The sequence below is a fragment of the Bactrocera neohumeralis genome, chromosome 4 (genome assembly GCF_024586455.1).
Source record: "Bactrocera neohumeralis isolate Rockhampton chromosome 4, APGP_CSIRO_Bneo_wtdbg2-racon-allhic-juicebox.fasta_v2, whole genome shotgun sequence".
Taxonomy (NCBI): Eukaryota; Metazoa; Arthropoda; class Insecta; order Diptera; family Tephritidae; genus Bactrocera; species Bactrocera neohumeralis.
The window spans coordinates 11,268,861-11,287,033 of record NC_065921.1 but is presented as its reverse complement, the minus strand read 5'-3'; the positions used below and the strand labels follow the sequence as shown (position 1 = coordinate 11,287,033).

The following is an 18,173-nucleotide window of genomic DNA, read 5'->3' as shown; positions in this document are numbered from 1 at the left end:
TGTATGAAAAAGGGAAATATTGATATTTTTTTGTGATATTTATCGATTTTAATTTTAATTGGCGACCCTAGCCTAACTTTGAGTAGCGCATTAAACTAGAGCTAAGATTTTAAAATTAAATATTTATTTGAACATATTTTATTAAACGATTTCCACATAACATCAACACTTTCTTTCTTACACCTTCGACAAATTTGAACTATATTACGCAATGCAATGAAATAAATATGCAAGTACCATATATAAGGGCAGTTTATTATTATTTTTCAAAAATATGTTTACAATTTTCGTTCGTATTTTAAGAAGTTTGCTGTTGTTTTCCTTTATTTCTCATATGTATATTTTTTATTTTAAATAATAGTTGCTTAGGAGCTTGTTTAAATAGTAAGTTTGTTTCATATTCTTGAGATTTTACACAACTTGTTTTAAATAAATTTTTTTAATATATATAATTTTTTTCCAAAAAAATGTCTTTTCATTTATTATTTTTATCGACAATTTTTTTAACTTAGTTTTCTTCAAAAACTTATTACATTTTCTTCAAACACTTATTATTATTTTTTTTTAATTATTATTTTGTTTTTCAAAAATATTTTTTTCTTTTTATAAATATATTTTTATTGCATTTTTGTCATTTTTTTAATAAACAGCATAATCCATATATTTATTTGATGCATTTGTGCACAACTTTTCAACACATAACACATTGAAATATTAAATTTTTCCATTAAAATACGCATATAAAAACTTTTAGCGATTTATTTCATATTTTTTGAAGGTAAAGTCAATTTGGAAAACTATTTAAGAAACATAAAAATGCAATTAAGAATTTATTGAAATAACGAAAGCATTGTTTTTATTTAATGTAGGGAAAACAACTAAATTTTTTACAATGAATACTTAAGACTAAAGAAAAAAACACCGCAGGACAACCCATAATAGGGTGGGCGCGGAAGCAACGGTATTTTAGTGGACAAATTTGTAAGCGTAAACGATATTTGAAACATTATAGCTAACAAAAATTGTTTTTAAACATTCTCACTCGCAAAAAATAATTTTAAATAAATATGAAAATTAAATTCTAAACGTTTCGCACTTCCAGTTCGAGTTCGAACATTCTAACTCTTAAAAAATAGTTTCAAATAAATATGAAAGTTAAATTTTAAAGGTTTCTCACTTCCCAATTCGAGTTCGAGCATTCTAAATATCAAAAAAGTAGTTTTATAAACTTGAAAATTAAATTCTAAACGTTTCGCACTTTCCAATTCGAGTTCGAACCTTCTAACTCGCAAAAAATAGTTTTAAATAAATATGGAAACAAAATTTTAAGCGTTTCTCACTTTCCAATTCGCATTTTACCGTTTAGCAGGTGATATACCCTGCTTTTAGTCATAACAAAGCCGCGCAATTTATTATGAATTGTCCAAGCGGTTGAAGAAGAAATAAATAATATGTATTATGCAGTAGAAATACAACTAAGTACACGCCTCCAAGTCGTCAGTTTCAAGTGCGTGGCGCAACAAACTCGAGTGCGCCTCATTAAAATTGGCAACTGTGAAGGGTACAAGAAGCGGCCGATTATACTTAGCATGTGTTCAATGGTCCGCCAGTGTCATTTAATTTATAAATAACCTATAGCGCCTTAATTTCCTTTTCAATCAACTGGTTACAAATACGCTATTGTTCATTTTTCATGTGATATTTTATGTATGTATATTAATAGTTAGTGTGTGTTGTTACGCCTATAAGCAGTTTATAAATTAAATTTACGACTAAAGTGCAGCAGCGCTTTATTTATTTCTTAAATAATTTAATAGTTTTATAGTTTTGTTCATTATTACGACGAGTTCCATCATCCAAGAAAACATTTTTTTTATTTAAATACTTAATGCGTGCGCTTGTGCGCAGCACATTTGTTATAATTTAATTTTTTTATTATATAACTATTTTCAAAAACAATATTTTTTTTTTGTTAAATTTTCGTTTTAGAATCAACACAAGCAGCAAATGTACGAGTTTTGCCTTTGCAAAGGTAAGTTGCTGTTGCATTGATTGTAATTAATTTGCTTCTTGCATATTTTTTGTCGCTGCCAAATATTTTATATTTGTAATAATTCATATTTCCTCTAAAAATAAATTAAAAATTTCAAATTACCAGCACTTGTCACATGTATACATATGTATACGCGTGTACGTTGTGCATTTCCAACAACTGTTGCGCAATTGGCCGCAACAACAACCCAATTAATTTCAAATTTTTATATTTATTTTTAATACACAATCAAAATACGACCACATGTTACAATTCGTGTTTTTTGTTTATTTTTTGTTTTGGTTTTTGCATTCTGCGTGTTTGCAATTTTCTGTTTTATCCTTTAAATCCACGCTGCTTTCTACATTAATTACAAATAAAATTAATAATTATTTATTATTTTTTGTTTTGTTTTGCTTTCCTCCAGCATTCTTGCGTGCAAAAATGTGCGATTAACCTCAAAATTGCATGCAAAAATGTGGTTTATCATTAATCTCCAAGTAAGCTGCCCTCTTTCGCTACAACATTTGTGGTTCAGCAATCAAATTTAAGCTGCGCTTTTGCTCACATCCAAATGAATTTCATGCAACACCACAGAATACCGCATATATCTCACGAAAACAGATGATTTTGCGCAATTTTGACACGACTGTTTGTGTTTATCATACATATGTCAAAAATGCTGTGGCTCGTTTGTTATTTGCGAAATGTTTATATGATTTTTCAATGACTTGCCTTTAAATTTTAAAATTTAATTTATATACAATCAAAAAGTGTTTTTGCTAGCTTTTATTCAATGCTTTAATGCAACAAAATTTTATAATTTTCATACAAAGCTTAATAAATAAATATTGTTGCAATTTTTTTTTTACTGAACACAAATAATATAAGCTAAGCATAAACATAGCTTTTACAAAATACTACAATATAAACAAATTCTAATCATTTTCACTTTAACATGCGGCTATAAAGCAAAAAAAAGTAACAGTAAATTGGTAAGCAGCTAAACACCTTTGCCAGAAGGTGCGCTGTATCGCATTGTGAGCGAGAATCTCACATAAATAGCAGTTGAAAGGCTTTACAGTTAGCAATAAGTATAGAAACATGCTATAACTTTGCCGCCTTTTGTCTAATTTTGAACTTTCATAATTTTATATGAAATATTTTTTATAATTTTTTTTTTTATCAGAAAACACAATGTGTTCGCCTACTAAGCGTCTAACAAATTTGACTAAGCATAAAGTTAACAAAAATTATGGTAAAGTAAATAAATTAAACAAATGCAGCTCAATGCCAATATACATTTGAGTGTGTATATGTTAACAAAATAGGAAGGAAATATATGTATATGTAGCAGCATTGTTCATATTTTGTGTTTGTATAATTTGTTAAGACTTTTTTGTTGCACATATTATTCAGCTTTTGAATTTTCTCTAATATAATGACTTTGTAAAGTAAGTTTTGTTACTCCATGTAACATTACAAACGTTTTTGTTGTAACTAATTTATTATGCAATACTTGTTGTTGTTTTTTTTTCAAATAATATTGATATTCACTTTTGTTGTCCATTTAACGACACTCCATATCTTATATAGATTTTGTGGCGCCAAATTCAATTTGAATTTCATTTTCTTTAGAAAATATAATATTTTGCCAGATTACAATTTTTGTATTGTAATTTTTTGTTTAATTCGCCGCATTATTCAAGCCTAATTTACTAAGCAGTTTTAATGCATTTTTAGCCGCATCATTTTGAGATTCCTCAGCGCTAGTGCCCATGCCGTGACAGATTTGCGGTGGATTGGAAGAAAGCGTCACGATCGTTAGGAATTCGCTGTGATTTCCCTTGGGAAAATCGGAAAAGTTCACCTATACGTTTTGGGTTTATCGAAAAAACGGAGAAAACAAATATTTATTAGGAAATAATACTAGAAACAAAAAAGTATAAAAAGCAGCACTAACCTCAAAACCCAGCAATTTTGCCAGATATAGCAACTGATCTTTCGTGTGCACGCCTGCCGGTTTCGGCTTCGACGCGCTGCTGCTCGATGGCGCGGCACTGCCAGTGGTGCTGCTAGCGGTACTTGTCGAGTCCGCCACAGCCGGTGTGGCAGTAGCTTCAACAATGGGTTTAGCATTTGCAGCAGCAGTTGGTTGATTGTCAGTGCTGCTTGCGTTGTTTTGTACCGCGGCAGGTGCCGTTTGCGTTGTAGAGATTACCGATTCCTCCTGCTTGTTTTCAATTTCCTCAACCACCGGTAGACGTGTTGTAGTACTAATCATGCTTTCTTTTTTCTTTGTTGCATCTGCAAAAAGGTTACTCCCACAATGAGTTCACAAACACAAACATATAAAATATATATTTTCACTCACGTTTTTTGTTGTGACGCAGTATTAGTATGCCTGGCACTTGACCAGCTGTGGTGGTTACAAGTGGCACATCAATGTGCGCTTCAGCGGCAACAGCTGGCGTTGCGGTGATTGCTGGCGCTGCAGTTGCTTCAACATTTGGCTGCAATACTGTATTGGTTTGCTCTTTACTGGCCGGGACGCCCGCTGTTACTACTGATTCTACACAAACTACTGATTGTGTGTAAGCTAGCGGTGTGTTGGACTTCAGTTCAGCAGCCGCGGTGTCTTTTTCTCCCATCGCCAAGAGCAAATCTGTAATTTTGTATTACTAGTTATGTATTGCTAAGTCAAAGTAACTAATTGGAACCTACTCTGTGCTGCATTGCGTTTGGCCAGCTTTTTGCTGTTGCCGGTGCCACGTGCTACCATGCCGTGTGCCGTCACCTCGATAATGAATTCGCGTCTACGCGAGTTCTCATTGCCGTTCTTCGCTATCAACTCGAAAATCGGCTCTTTTTCCTTGCGATTTTGTTGCAACTGTATTAGTCGCGTGATGGGGTTCTCAGTCTCGGTATCAGCATCATTCTTCTCCTTGATCGAACTACTGCCACGTTTTCGTCGTTCACCCATGCTGCCACCCGATTTGCCACCACCGCCCGAAACGGAGTCCGCGCCGGCTGCTGCTTTGCTGGGCGTTTTCACTTTAATACGCTTTATGGGTGACTTGGTGGGCGTTAATGGTGGTAGTTTCCTCAGCTCCTCCAGCATCTTCTCCGCAGCGCGTTTCTTTGATATCTTCTTACCGTTACCCTCACCTTCTGTTACTATGGTGCCCACTACGCAAGCTGTTACGAATTTCTTCATGTGCGCTGGACCCTCTTCTCGCAGCACCTTAAAGTGTACCGTTAGGCTGCGTTGTATGCCAATCTCATAAACCAGCGAGATCGGCGATTTGTTGTCGCTCTCCTCCAGACTGTTGTTGAGCTCTTCATTAAGCTGTGTGGCGGCTTGCGCTTTGAGCACTTGCAAGGCACGCGCCGCGGCATCGTGCTTGGCTTGCTGCAATGTACGGCCCAGCCCTACGAATTTCTGCTTTCCCACGACTAGTGTCACCTTGGTCAAAGCAGCAGGCATGCCATAACGATGTGGCATGCCACCATGGTGTGGGTGCTGCGGGTGTGGCAAAGGAGGCGGCGGCAGCATACCGTTATGTGGACCACCGGCCATAGGTGGTGGCGCCATTAACGGGTAACGTTGCTGTTGGTTATATTTGGGCATGTACGCACGTTGTGCGGGCGCACCATAACGTGGACGCATAACCGAGCCGGCAGCGGGAAGTCCGTGCATCTGAGGTTGTGGTGGCGCTGTGGCATACGGGCCGTTGCGGCGCACATATGCCGGATCCATCAAACGCACATGTGGTGGTGGGTGCTGCGGTAGCATATGACCACCGGCCATGGCGTGTGGTGGCAGCGCATGTGGTGGCGGCGGCACATTGAAACGCGGTGCCATCATAGCATCTGGTGGTGGTCCCATGCCATCGCTCGGTCCAACTTGTCGTGGATCGAGCAGATAATAGGTCTGTTGACCCAATTTCATAGCGAGCGCATTCAACTCCACTGTAGGCGTGATGTTAGCACGCGATGAACTCCCCTCACCATCCGCGCCGCGGCGTATCACTTTCGGCACGGGATGTTTGTATTTAGTCTTTTCGATAGCCTCAGCAGCTGCCAAGTGTTGGGCTTTCTTTATTTTGAAACCCTCAGCTGAATACTCCTCCTCACCCAGTTTCAGCGTGACCGTGAAACGCTTACAATGCGCTGGTCCCTTCTCGCTGGTTAAGCGATATTGATGTGTGATCTGTGAATGAATTAGAGCATGCAAAAGATTAAAATAACAACAATAATAAGGAAATGTATTTACTTTATTGTAACGCGCCAATTCGTTGACCAAGCACATCGGTGTCTTTTCTTTCGAATTTTTCGCCACTGTGTTGTCTTCATTGGACAATATGTTGTTGTTGTTTGTCGTGCTGCTGCTAACTTCAATGCTGGAATTTGTGCTTTGTGCTGCGCTAGTCATATTCTCCTTATTAGACTCGATGGAGGCAGCTGTCAATTCAAAAATCGCAAATGAAACTTCTACGAACTATATATATTATATATCCAATAAATTATGCCACTTACCCTCTACTTGGTTAGTGCTTTGTACGATTTGTAAACTCTCACGTCTCGTAGTGCTTTCGGCAGCTGCTGTGGTCACGTTATTAGCAACGACCTCACTTAGATGTGTCTCTGTGGAGCTAACAACATTGTTGCCGCTGCTGCTAACAATGTTGCCAACGTTCTTAGCAGTTTTATTAGTATCGTCAATACCCACCGACGGTCTCACAGTACTCACGTCAATATTATTTGCAGCCGAACTGGCATGCAGGCGCGCTTTCAGCACGCGATTTGGATTCTGCAATATGGTTTTTGGTGGCACACCGCTGCCAACATCGCTGGCGGCGCCACCACTGACCGACACAACGCTATTATTGTTGTTGTACTTAGATTTATGCACATTATTGTTGTTGCTTTGCGTGTTACCGGCAGTATAGTAGTTCAAAGTCGTAGGTGGTGGTTTTTGCAGATGTTGTGTCTGTGGCAGCGACGGTGGTGGCACATGCGTATTGATGACATTCTTTGCAAGAACCAGATTTGTGGTTGTTTGCACCGCTTGTTGTTGTTGTGGTTGTGTTTGTTGCAACGGCTGTTGGTGCTTTACGTGCCCGTGTGACTGCTGTGGTGGCATTGGAGCCACTGTATGCTTATGTTGCAGCTGTTGTGTTGCTTGTTGTTGTGGTTGTTGTTGATGATGCAACTGATGCTGCTGCTGCTGTTGGTGATGTCGCGACGTATGATGTGGCACCTGTGTGGTTTGCTTCGATTGTTGTTGTATTGCCGCTTGTACCGGCAACACATTGCCGTGCGTATTGCTGGTGCTGTTGTTGTATTGCTGCTGTGCTTGATGATGATGATAGTTGTTCTTGTTTGTACTATTATTATTGTTGCTGTTTATATGCTGATGTTGTTGTCGCAGCTTTTGCAGCTGCGTGCTGGTGTGCATAGATGAGGGATGCTGATGTTGTTGTTGTTGCAATGGTTGCTGATTCAAACTAGAAATGGACGAATGTTTTTTTATTGTGTGGTTTCAACGAATCATTTAGGAATTTTAACTTAATAACATAACAGCCATTGTTCAATTAAAATTAACTTTTTTGCAATTGTGTACCTTGAACTTGAAGAAAATTAAACAAAACGCACTCAAGTGGATACTTGTTCTATTCTGGAATACTCGAAAATCACAGATCATAAAAATTTCCACACATAAGTTGATGTCTCGAGTTACCACAATTCTCCTCTTCCTCACTTATTAACTATTTTCACTATAAAACACACATAGTTATAAAAAAACACACAAACACACTTTTCTTAATAAATATTAACAAAGGTGGCACAAACCATAGCTTTCAAAATATGAATACTTCATATTTCACATTTGACAAACCGCAAAACAATCTTGGCGGAATAATAAAAATTTGACAATCAAACAATGCACATTGGCAAAAGTGTCAGAAAAGTGTCGAAAAATTGCGAAATACACCAGAAACGTGAAGAGCCAAACGCGATTTAAAGATATACTGAAAATAATATCGTAAGCAAAATAATATAGACTGCACCATGCGTTTTGCTGTGCTGGGCAAATGATCTCAACTGTTGGCTGTCGTCTTGCCGACAGTGCATGCGCGGCCACAGTGAATGCATGAGAAGGAAATAACTGAGAGCAATAGCAAACGCGCGGAAATATTTGTGCAAATAGACCCACGTAAGCGAATGGCAACGAATAAAGGTAAAAAATTGACCCCTCCCATTGTTGTCACTGACGGCAGACGGACGTTGCAATGCTCGTTGTTGTTTTCACATTTTTTATGCGCTCGTTAAGGTAGTCCATGCTTTTTTCAAATACAGTATCCTTTCATTGTCAAGACATTCTGGTTTGTGTGTATGCGTGTGTTGGGTATGGCACAGAGCACGAAAAGGATTGTGACAAACAACAAAGGCGAACGTCATCAAACACAAAACACATAAGCCTAAAAGCACAAGTACACTTTGATCCGAATACTGCAATGGTATTGACTCAGGTTTGGTTGCTTTTATTGCGGACGGACAATTGCAAAGCAATAAAGTGACGAGCGGCAACTTATGCTTGATTTTTGGCGCAGCTCAAATAAATAAATTTCAACTTTATCGATTTGTTTCGAAACTTTTCATTTCAGCTTTGGAGCCGGAGTTGAGATGCATGGTTATGCTAATAAATAATGCCAGAAGTGGCATCGTGTAGTTCAATGTCGAAGTATATACATATGTACATATGCTGAAGCAATGAAGCATAGCAAGCGACAATACTATCAAAACCCAAAAAGAAGAAAAGAATCAGTTCAGTTCAGTTGCACCGAAGCTATTATACCCTTCACAAGTAAAAATGTCACTCTGTTTGTATGGCAGATATATGCTACAGCGATCCGATCAGAACCATTTGTTCTAAGATTGTACCGTTGCTTTGGACAGTAATCCATGCCAAATTCCTTGAGGATATATTGCCAAATATAAAAGTTTTCTATATACAAACTTGATTTTAATGGTTAAGTTTAAATAGCAATTTGATGCTATTGTGCTCCGATATCGGCAGTTACGATAAATGAGCAGCTCCTTGAAGAGAAAAGGACGTGAGCAAAATTTCAAAACGATATCTCAGAAACCGAGAAACTAGTTCTCATATATACAGACAGAGAGACTCAGCTCGTCACGCTCATCATTTAATATTTAATAAACTTTGTTTAGGGTATAAAAAATTATAGTCAACTCTTGCTCAGCATATAAGACAGGGCTGTTGGCACTCCTTGACACTGCCGCTGGTGCAGCACGGCTGTCACTGTTGTTGCATGCACAAAAGCAGGCACATTTTCTAATTCGCTTAAATACTGACAACGGGCGTTTTGTTTCGATTGTTAGCCGTGGTCACCACTCTACCACTTCAATCGCCGTATCCGCTATCCCCTCCTCCTGAAGATCGCACTTTTTTCGGGGGTTTGCAATTTTTTTCATTCGCACTTCTTTTATAGCTTTGTTTTGGTGAATTTGGCAATTACGGTTTGGCTGCAGTGCTTTAATAGGTCAACGCCATCACCATAATCAGCAACGCGTTTCGTTTCATATTCGTCATTATCATCAGCATCAGCATCAGCAGCGGCACCGGCGGAGTGGCATTGTCAACGTCATTGACGCTGCGGCATAAATACTTTCAAATGTGACAAATTCAATTAGTGTTCAAAAGTGAGTGCGCTCAGTGAGTGTGAGGACGAGCCTAAATTTTATAATCCCTTTTTCGTTACTGTTCTCCATTTCTAATTGCATTTGCGCATTATTGACAAATTTTACAGTCCAAAGAAGCATTTACCAAATAAAAAACTCCAAACATATCTGCATATAATGTGTAATGGGATTATTTAGTTGTTATATACATATGTATGTAGATACATTCCGCAGTCTCTTTAAACGTGAATTCCGAAACCTATAGATGTGAATGTAAGAAAAATCCCGAATTTTGTTTCGAGACTTCTGGAATTTAGCACTTTAATTTATACTTAGAAATTTATCTTGACTTTGGTCAGTTTAAATGGCATTTATATGCTATAGTGATCCGATCTGAGCAATTTCTTCGGGGATTGCACCGTTGTCTTGGATAATAGTCCGTACCAATGAATGAAGATATTTTGTCAAATAAGCAAGTTTTGAATACAAGAACTTGATGTTGATCGGTCAGTTTGTATGAGTAGTTATACGAAATGGGGGATTCCGCTAAATGAGCAACTTCGTGGAGAGAAAATGGCATGTGCAAAATTTCTGAACGATATCTCAAAACCTATTTCTCCTAAATACAGACAAACAGACGGATATGACTAAATCGGCTCAGCTCGTCACTGTTAACAGTTATATATGAATATATGAATATATCTGTTTCCTAGGCAAACGTTAATATGATAAACGATCGTATATCTAGTCCTAGTCATAATTAAGCGCTAAAATAAATAACCTATAATTACTTTATTGGCAAACTTGTATGCTTCAACATCTATTGAGTCGTTGGATCAGTACCAACTTTAGTTCCGTCTAGGTGTAAATATGTATATAATTTATGCAGAATAATAACGAAAAAAATTTAATTTTCACACGTTACTCTCAAGCGAAACAATGACGAACCTTTTTTCTATTTTTTTTTAATCGAATAGTGGCACGAAATAAATGTCTTCAAAGGCGGTGAAAAATTAAATGAATGTATGTTAGTATGTTTGTCCGTTTGTACACATGTGTGTTTCAGGCGCAATTCTTAGATGGCAAAACAAGAAAGAACATACGCGCAAGAGAAATATTAGCTGTGACAAAGGTAAGTGTTGTTGTTTCGAAGTACTAACAACTAACTGCAAATGCCTCCACTACTTCAACGTGAAGTGGGAAAATAGTAATGGTACGGTAAGTGACAGACGTATGGAAGATATATGCATAAATACACATACAATATATACATGTATAAGCACACTTCCAGGAGACAGGGTGGAAGAGCAAGAGAACTCGTTACGCCTGAACGGAAGTCATGCTGCGAATCAAAGCAGCTAAGCAGACTTGCCAACCCATCATATGACAAGGTAGCCATATACATAGACAGCGACGTGCACACACACACACTCATACATATGCAAAGGTGACTACACTTGGTTGCATAGAACGACAGTAAAAAACAGCATAAGACATCAAAAGGATAAGAAAAAAGTAGAAATTATAATTTATGAGTTGAGAAAATAGAAAAAAGTTCAAAGGAATCATCCCAAGCAAATGCGTGCATACACTTTCAACTGACATATGAAGACATTTACATAAAAAGCACCGTTAGAAATACTCCTGAATAAAACTACTGCTGTTAAAACTATATCAATTTCCAAGTTGTGGCTTACCGTGCTGTATGATGATCGCGAACATGTGACGCCACGGCGATGGACGAGCCTGAGATCACTGCAGCAGTACCAGCAGTTGCAGGACCATTACTAAGATGTGACTGCTTTTGCTGACTCGTCTGTTGTTGCTGTTGTCCGGTTGGTTGCGGCGGTGGCACATGTGCCAAATTCATTTGCGGTATATGAGGCTGTGATTGGGTATGCGGCGGTGGCACAGCCATGTGATGGGCACGCAAGTGGGGAGGTGCTGTACGTGCCACATGTGCATGATGCTGCATATTGCTGTTTTGTAGATATGTGCAACTGCGTCAAATAACACTTTATATTCGTATACCTCCGAAGTTAATGAATAACTGAAAATTGAAGAAAGAAAGTAGGTTTGCGATTTAAAGAGGTACATAAATAGCACAGCAATTTAAGTTAAGCAAACTTAATTATGAAAACAAGAAAACACGTAAACTTCAGTTGCACTAAAACTATAATACCCTTTACATATACAAAAGATCCCATATCATAACTTGATTATGTTTGTTAAATTGGTGTGGCAGCTACAAACAAATATGTATGCTATGGTAATTCAATAAGAACAATTTCTTCGGAGATTACATCGTTGCCTTGGACAATAATTCACGCCTAATTTGGTGAAGATATCTCGTAAAAAATCCATTGAAGAATTCTCGTCAAATTAACAGCTTATGCAAAAATGCATACCGATATCTCGTAACCTGTGAGATTAGTTCGCGTATATACAGATCGACGGACATGGCTCCGCTCATCATGCTGATTATCTATAGGGTCTCCAATGTTTCCTTCTACAAACTTCATAGCCTGTTCAGGGTATAAAAATGTACTAAATGCAAGCCAACGCATTCATATTGATAAAATTATATTCATTCTTATACAATCTATTTGCATTTGTACTTAGGGTAGAAGAGCGGTTGTATGCAAAAATTGCAAAATTGCTCATTGTTAATGGGCAATTTCAGCTTTCAACACATACATTGTTTCAAAATTTTTATGCAAAATGTTTGCTATTGTACCGATATGATGTATACAACTTGTGTTTATTGTTTTTGCCAAATCACCTCTACCAAGTTACCTAAAGCAAACTGTTAGACGCTCCTATCCTGCAGCTTTTAGAGAGCAATAAGAACAAACAAGTACGAAAACTACCCCAAAGAGAAAATACAACTGCATTTTATCCAGCGAATATGTGAAACATTAAATAATGGAGCTGCATTTCTTATTTCTTGCTGTTTATTCTTCTACTTGTAAGATTTATAATTGGATAAAGTTGCAGCTGCAGTTTCACTTTTCATCAACACCGGTCTTCATGCATTCCAACGGGTTAACGAGTACGTGTCGAAGGGCTGACTGCAGTAAGCAAACAACAAATGCAGTATAAAGAAATATAATTTGACAATTGTGAGCATTAAGTCATCTGGAAATGTTTTGTTGTTAATGCTTTGCGTCAATTCTTTGAAAATAATCACTAAAGTATACAAACATTTGAAATATTATAAACAAAATGTTTAACCCAAATGTAATACACCTGTTGATCAGTGCGGAAAGGTCATTAAACTTAGATCTACTTATTTATGTACACGTAAAATAGTGCATATTTATTAGAAATAATTACGGAAAATTACTCGCTTAACACAGAACAGTATAAACGTTAACAGCGGTTACGGCGAAGCTATTATACCCTTCACACTGTCATTTCTTATAGTAAAGAAGGGATCATTGATCGGTTAGTTATATGGCCGTGGCCGGATCTGAAGAATATTTTGGGCAATTATACCATTGAATTTAGTGAAGCTATCTTGTCAAATAAAAAAATGCTCCATATAATAATTTTATACTGAACAATCAACGAGTTTGCGGATATACAGACAGACAAACATTGCTAGATCGACTTAGCTCGTCACAATGATAGATAGATAGATATCCGATGTTTTCGTGCAGGTGTTAAAACTACGTATCAAACTGGGTAAAGTCTGTCCCGGTTATAAAAAGTAAACCTAAATTTGGGCGTTAATTTTCCGAAAATTAGATGCAGTTTACAAACCTCCATTTATTGCAATTGTCTCCAAAATAAGGAAACATGATCAAGACCCCGACAAGAGAGTTTGAAGACATCATTTAATACATAACACAATTCTATAACTTGAAGATTTTAGTAGTATGGCCGAAGAAATCCAAATTGAAGTAGTCTCTTGACATTGAAAAACAACTGTAACGGTTGTAGACCCGTTTCTTGTGACATAAATTGGCGATAAAAACTATTTGAAATTATTTAATAAATTATGGGGTTGTGTGATTAGCCGTCTAACCTCAATGGAAATAGAGGGGAAGAATGCACTTATTACTTCTTAATTTAAAAAAACTCTAATAATGGTAGCAGGCTCACAAATATTTTCAAAGAATATTAAATAATAAAGAAAGGTATAGAAGAATTTAATTTTATTTTTAGTACATTTCAAAGCTAAATAACAGTTATTTACCAGATCCCTAACCCATTCTCTATACACATCAAGACTAGAAGACAGCTGACTACTTTGCCTGCGTCATCGTTTCTAAAGCAATACACTATACAACAACGTGAAGCAGCCAATTTAAGCTGGGAAGCTTATAATCAAATAGGTATGCATAGACGAACGTAGGTACATATGTATGTAGGCACAACTTACCAGCTGGTACTGCTGGCACGCTATGATGGCAAAATTGTTGCCGTCGTTACAGTATTATTTACTCAGTAGAGAAGACGTCGGTCTTTCGCAATCCTGCTGCCGCTTTTAATCGTAGCCCGCCAAGATAGTTGTTGCTTCTGCAGTCGGACGGCAATTTTTTCCTTTACTAGCTTTTCGGTGACGTTGTATGGAAAAAGCCAACAAAACGATTATTCTCACTCGTTTTTTTTTTCTTTCGATACTTTTTGTTTTACAAATTTACACCTCACCTACTTCACTGCATATTTTCCAATTGATTTTGCTCTTTTATTGATTACGAATTTGCACTTTCTTTTTATGTGAACTGAATTTCGCCCTTCTTTTACCTTGGATTTTCAGTTCTTGCTTTTTTTGTTTCTATGATGAACTTTTCACAATTCTCTTTGCTGTGCCGACCAGACTTTTCACTTCACCGTTTTCAATTATGAACTAATTATACTTAAATTTAATTGTTGAACTCTATTATTATTTTGTACACACAACTTCCACTAAGCTGTTTTCTATTAGTAATCTTATTGATTTGCTTATATTATCGCAATTTACTTAAATTGTAATTAACGTGCGGCCATATTTTGTGCGGCTGCGATGGAACTCGAAGAATAATAAATGCAGAATGCAGAAAACAAGAACAAGAAGAGCAGAGAACATGGTTGCATTTGGTGATTTTAATATGCTTGGTTTTCAGCTATTTGAATTTGCGTGGATAGAGGGCGCAAAATGGCAATTGGTACATCAGATGGCGCTGCTAGTTATTTCGAATTGGTCGAAAACATACATTGCTATATATGTACATATGCATGTGCTTATGAATGAAGTGGCATAAACATAGCAAATTGGCGGAATTCTTATTTAATATTATAAAATTACGCTGCACCCAAGTAATAATACCCTTCGCAGGTGCATTTCTGATGGCTTAAGAGGCTAAAATTGAAAATTTTCTGAAATTTGATCGCTCAGTTGTACGGCACTTTAATGCAGTATTGGTCCGATCTGAAAAATTTGTTGAGATATTGTAACGCCGGCTTGGACAATTATCAGTGTTGAATTTCGCGAGGTTATCTTGTTTATCCATTCCAACAAAAAAGCAGATTTTTTTGGAAGAAAAGTTTTTTTGTAAAATTCAATATATTTAGACGCAACGCTGGGAATAACATGCATAAATATTCATACATATACATATGCACATATACTTTCCGTATATACGAGAAATAAAATTACATTTTTTTTGCATCTTTTGATTGAAACCACATTTGACATCTTCCTCGCATTCGCAAAAGAAGACAAAACCAACCTTCATTCATATACCCACCAATACCAATGCACATGTATATATGTATGTACATATGTGCGTATGTAATGAAATCGCAATGTTAAACTAAAGCCAATTCATCATTTGCCCACGAAAATTTGATTGATTCACATACCCACCCATTCACAGCTTCATTATTGCTTTAATTGTTCATCAATAGCGGATTACCGTTACAACCAGTATTCTTCACACACAATCGTTTCCTCCACTGAAAGTAATCAAAAGTTATAATTTCACAAGTTTCAAATCACATGACTTTTTTCCAACAATTTACATACAAAACGAGATTCCGGTCACAATCGGATGGGTTCAGCATTGCATATGTACATATGTATGTATGTATGTATACGATAGGTTACATAATCCAGCTGACACTAACCAACTCAGCCAGCGACACCGGTATTACCACCGCCACCACCACCGAAAGGTGCGTTTTTGCCGAAATCCGCGCGAAAGAAGCGAAATGTTAACATAAATACATTCATTTGCACATTTCTTTTGCATTCTCTCGATTCCCTCCGCGCTGAAAAAAAAAACCAAAAATAAATTAGATATTACAGACAGTTAAGCAATAAAATGGGTGGGCAACATATGCAAATAACTAAAAATGCGCAATAACAATAAAAATATAAACAATTTCATAATATCGCGGATTAACAGCGACAATAAATTAATCAGCATGCCGGCCTGACATTGGCGCTGTTGGGAGTAACGGCGCCTGAGGCAGCACCAAATGAAGGGAGAGCAATAATAACAACAAATAGTAAGGAGAGTGGCCGTGCAACGGTGCATTGGTGGCTGCATTAAGTCAAGTACTATATGAGATGCGCATTTAAAAAAATTTAATTGAAGCATGAATTGTGCAGTTAACGGGTTAAATTTAATTTTTTGAAAATTAATTTGTAAAAGAATTTTATCAGTAAAAAATAAATAAAAGAAAATAAAATATAAAACTTTCAATTTTTGATCCCAAAATCCAAATTTAAATTAAAAAAAAATATTTTTAATATAAAAATGTAACAAATAATAAAATAATTTTGTTTTTTAATTAAGAAAACTAACAATTTTTTTTTACTTTTTATTCCAATATTTAGGACTAAAATTTTACTTTTTTAATTTTCAATTAAATTTTTTTGATTATTTTTTTTTTATAACCCGCGTCGGTGCTCCCGCCACCTCAGTATGGCTAGCCTCTCCCAGTTATGGGGCTTTTAACAGGCCATTGCCCTATTGGCGTGCACGCAGTAAGATTGGGAATCTTACCAGACGCCGTCTGCAGAAGCTGTTTGGAAGAAGATGGGGTAGAAACAGCTCAACATTTCCTTCTTGACTGTCCCGCGTTTGGAAGACACTTCGGAGCGCATACCATATACAAGTACACTTACGATCATTGATCAGCCATTTAACTTAACCAAACCCGGGACCCCGATGACAACAACTGATGAGTTAACATTGCGAGTTTTCGAAAGAAAAGTTCTGCGAAAGATTTATGGTCCTTTGCGCGTTGGCCACGGCGAATATCGCATTCGATGGAACGATTAGCTGTATGAGATATGTATGAGATATATGACGACATTGACATAGTTCAGCGAATTAAAAGACAACGGCTACACTGGCTGGGTCATATTGTCCGAATGGACGAAAGCATTCCAGCTCTGAAAGTATTCGATGCCGTAGCCGCCAAGGGAAGCAGATGAAGAGGAAGACCTCCCCTCCGTTGGAAGGACCAAGTGGAGAAGGACCTGGCTTCGCGTGGAATATCCAATTGGCGCCACGTAGCGAAAAGAAGAAATGACTGGCGCGCTGTTGTTAACTCGGCTATAATCGCGAAAGCGGTATCTACGCCAATTAAGAAGAAGAAGAACCCGGAATTTGGTATTCGAAATTTGAAAATTATTTTACTTGTATATTATGTTTTCTGGGTTAATGAAATAAAAATGATCTTTTTGGTGCATTATTTTCTCCGCGCACATACCCCCGAGGTAGTATAGGTGGGTGAGGTGGAGTCACTGGGGAAGATAGAAACGCAGTGAGCCTTTTCATGGATAGATGAGAGCTCAAGGGGAAGGTTGGAGGGGAGTCTTTGTTGGGAGCTCTTAATCAATTCTAGTTTCGGTCAAAGAGTGCATGACCTTACATCAAGCTACTTGCAAGCAAACTTGTCTGTACTCGAATCCCATTAGGATGGAAACAAGCAGATATTAACCAGTCTTCATGCACTCGGACGTTGGTTCTATGGGCTTCGCGCGAGCTCAGTAAAGGTAGCTGGGCTACAGATTTTAGTGGACGCAACTTTTCAAAGTTCCAGGAAGGAAGATGAGGTGGAGACATCTAGATACTTTTTTCTTCACTATCCTGCTTTCGACAGACTAAGGATGATGTACCTTGGTTGCCATACTCACTGTGAACTCGGCAAATTGACTGTAGTAGATATTCAATAAATTTGAAGATTTACGGCGGTCTTTTTGAACCGAACCTCGGAGTTCTGGACATTACAACGGACAAGCGTCTCTAGCAGAAATGTCAAAGATCCTGAAAGGTATATTAATGATCAGTGTGATGAGCTGAGTCGATTTGGCCATGTCCGCTTGTCTGTCCGTCTGCGAACTGAGGACAAGTTTTTGAGATATCGACTTAAAATTTTGCATCCGTCCTCATCGCACCAAGAAGTTCCACATTTTCGGATCGGCCGATATTGG

General features: G+C 37.3%; 1 protein-coding gene across 3 annotated transcripts; it reads right to left on the bottom strand.

The window, feature by feature from the left end:
• Window positions 1-234: 234 nt before the first annotated feature.
• On the bottom strand, window positions 235-14,758 carry LOC126757214 (maternal effect protein staufen). 3 transcript variants are annotated; one of them, XM_050470930.1, is made up of 9 exons: window positions 14,396-14,758; window positions 14,127-14,296; window positions 11,437-11,789; window positions 6,572-7,542; window positions 6,309-6,496; window positions 4,757-6,245; window positions 4,407-4,697; window positions 3,996-4,339; window positions 235-3,902 (listed from the first exon to the last, which is right to left on the bottom strand). In XM_050470930.1, the coding sequence occupies exons 3-9, from the start codon at window positions 11,712-11,714 to the stop codon at window positions 3,720-3,722; spliced, it is 3,744 nt and encodes a 1,247-aa protein (XP_050326887.1). In that variant the 5' UTR covers window positions 11,715-11,789; window positions 14,127-14,296; window positions 14,396-14,758; the 3' UTR covers window positions 235-3,719. The 3 variants fall into 3 exon arrangements, with proteins under 3 accessions (XP_050326887.1, XP_050326888.1, XP_050326886.1); XM_050470931.1 differs by having other exon boundaries at window positions 14,127-14,292; XM_050470929.1 differs by having other exon boundaries at window positions 14,127-14,758.
• Between the last annotated feature and the right edge of the window lie 3,415 nt (window positions 14,759-18,173).

Coding starts and splice junctions, on each gene's coding strand:
- LOC126757214 (XM_050470929.1), bottom strand. CDS start 11,714: ATGCAGCATCATGCACATGTGGCACGTACAGCACCTCCCCACTTGCGT. Junction 7,543..11,436: donor CGCGATCATCATACAGCACG/GTAAGCCACAAC, acceptor GTCCATTTCTAG/TTTGAATCAGCAACCATTGC. Junction 4,698..4,756: donor CAAACGCAATGCAGCACAGA/GTAGGTTCCAAT, acceptor ACAAAATTACAG/ATTTGCTCTTGGCGATGGGA.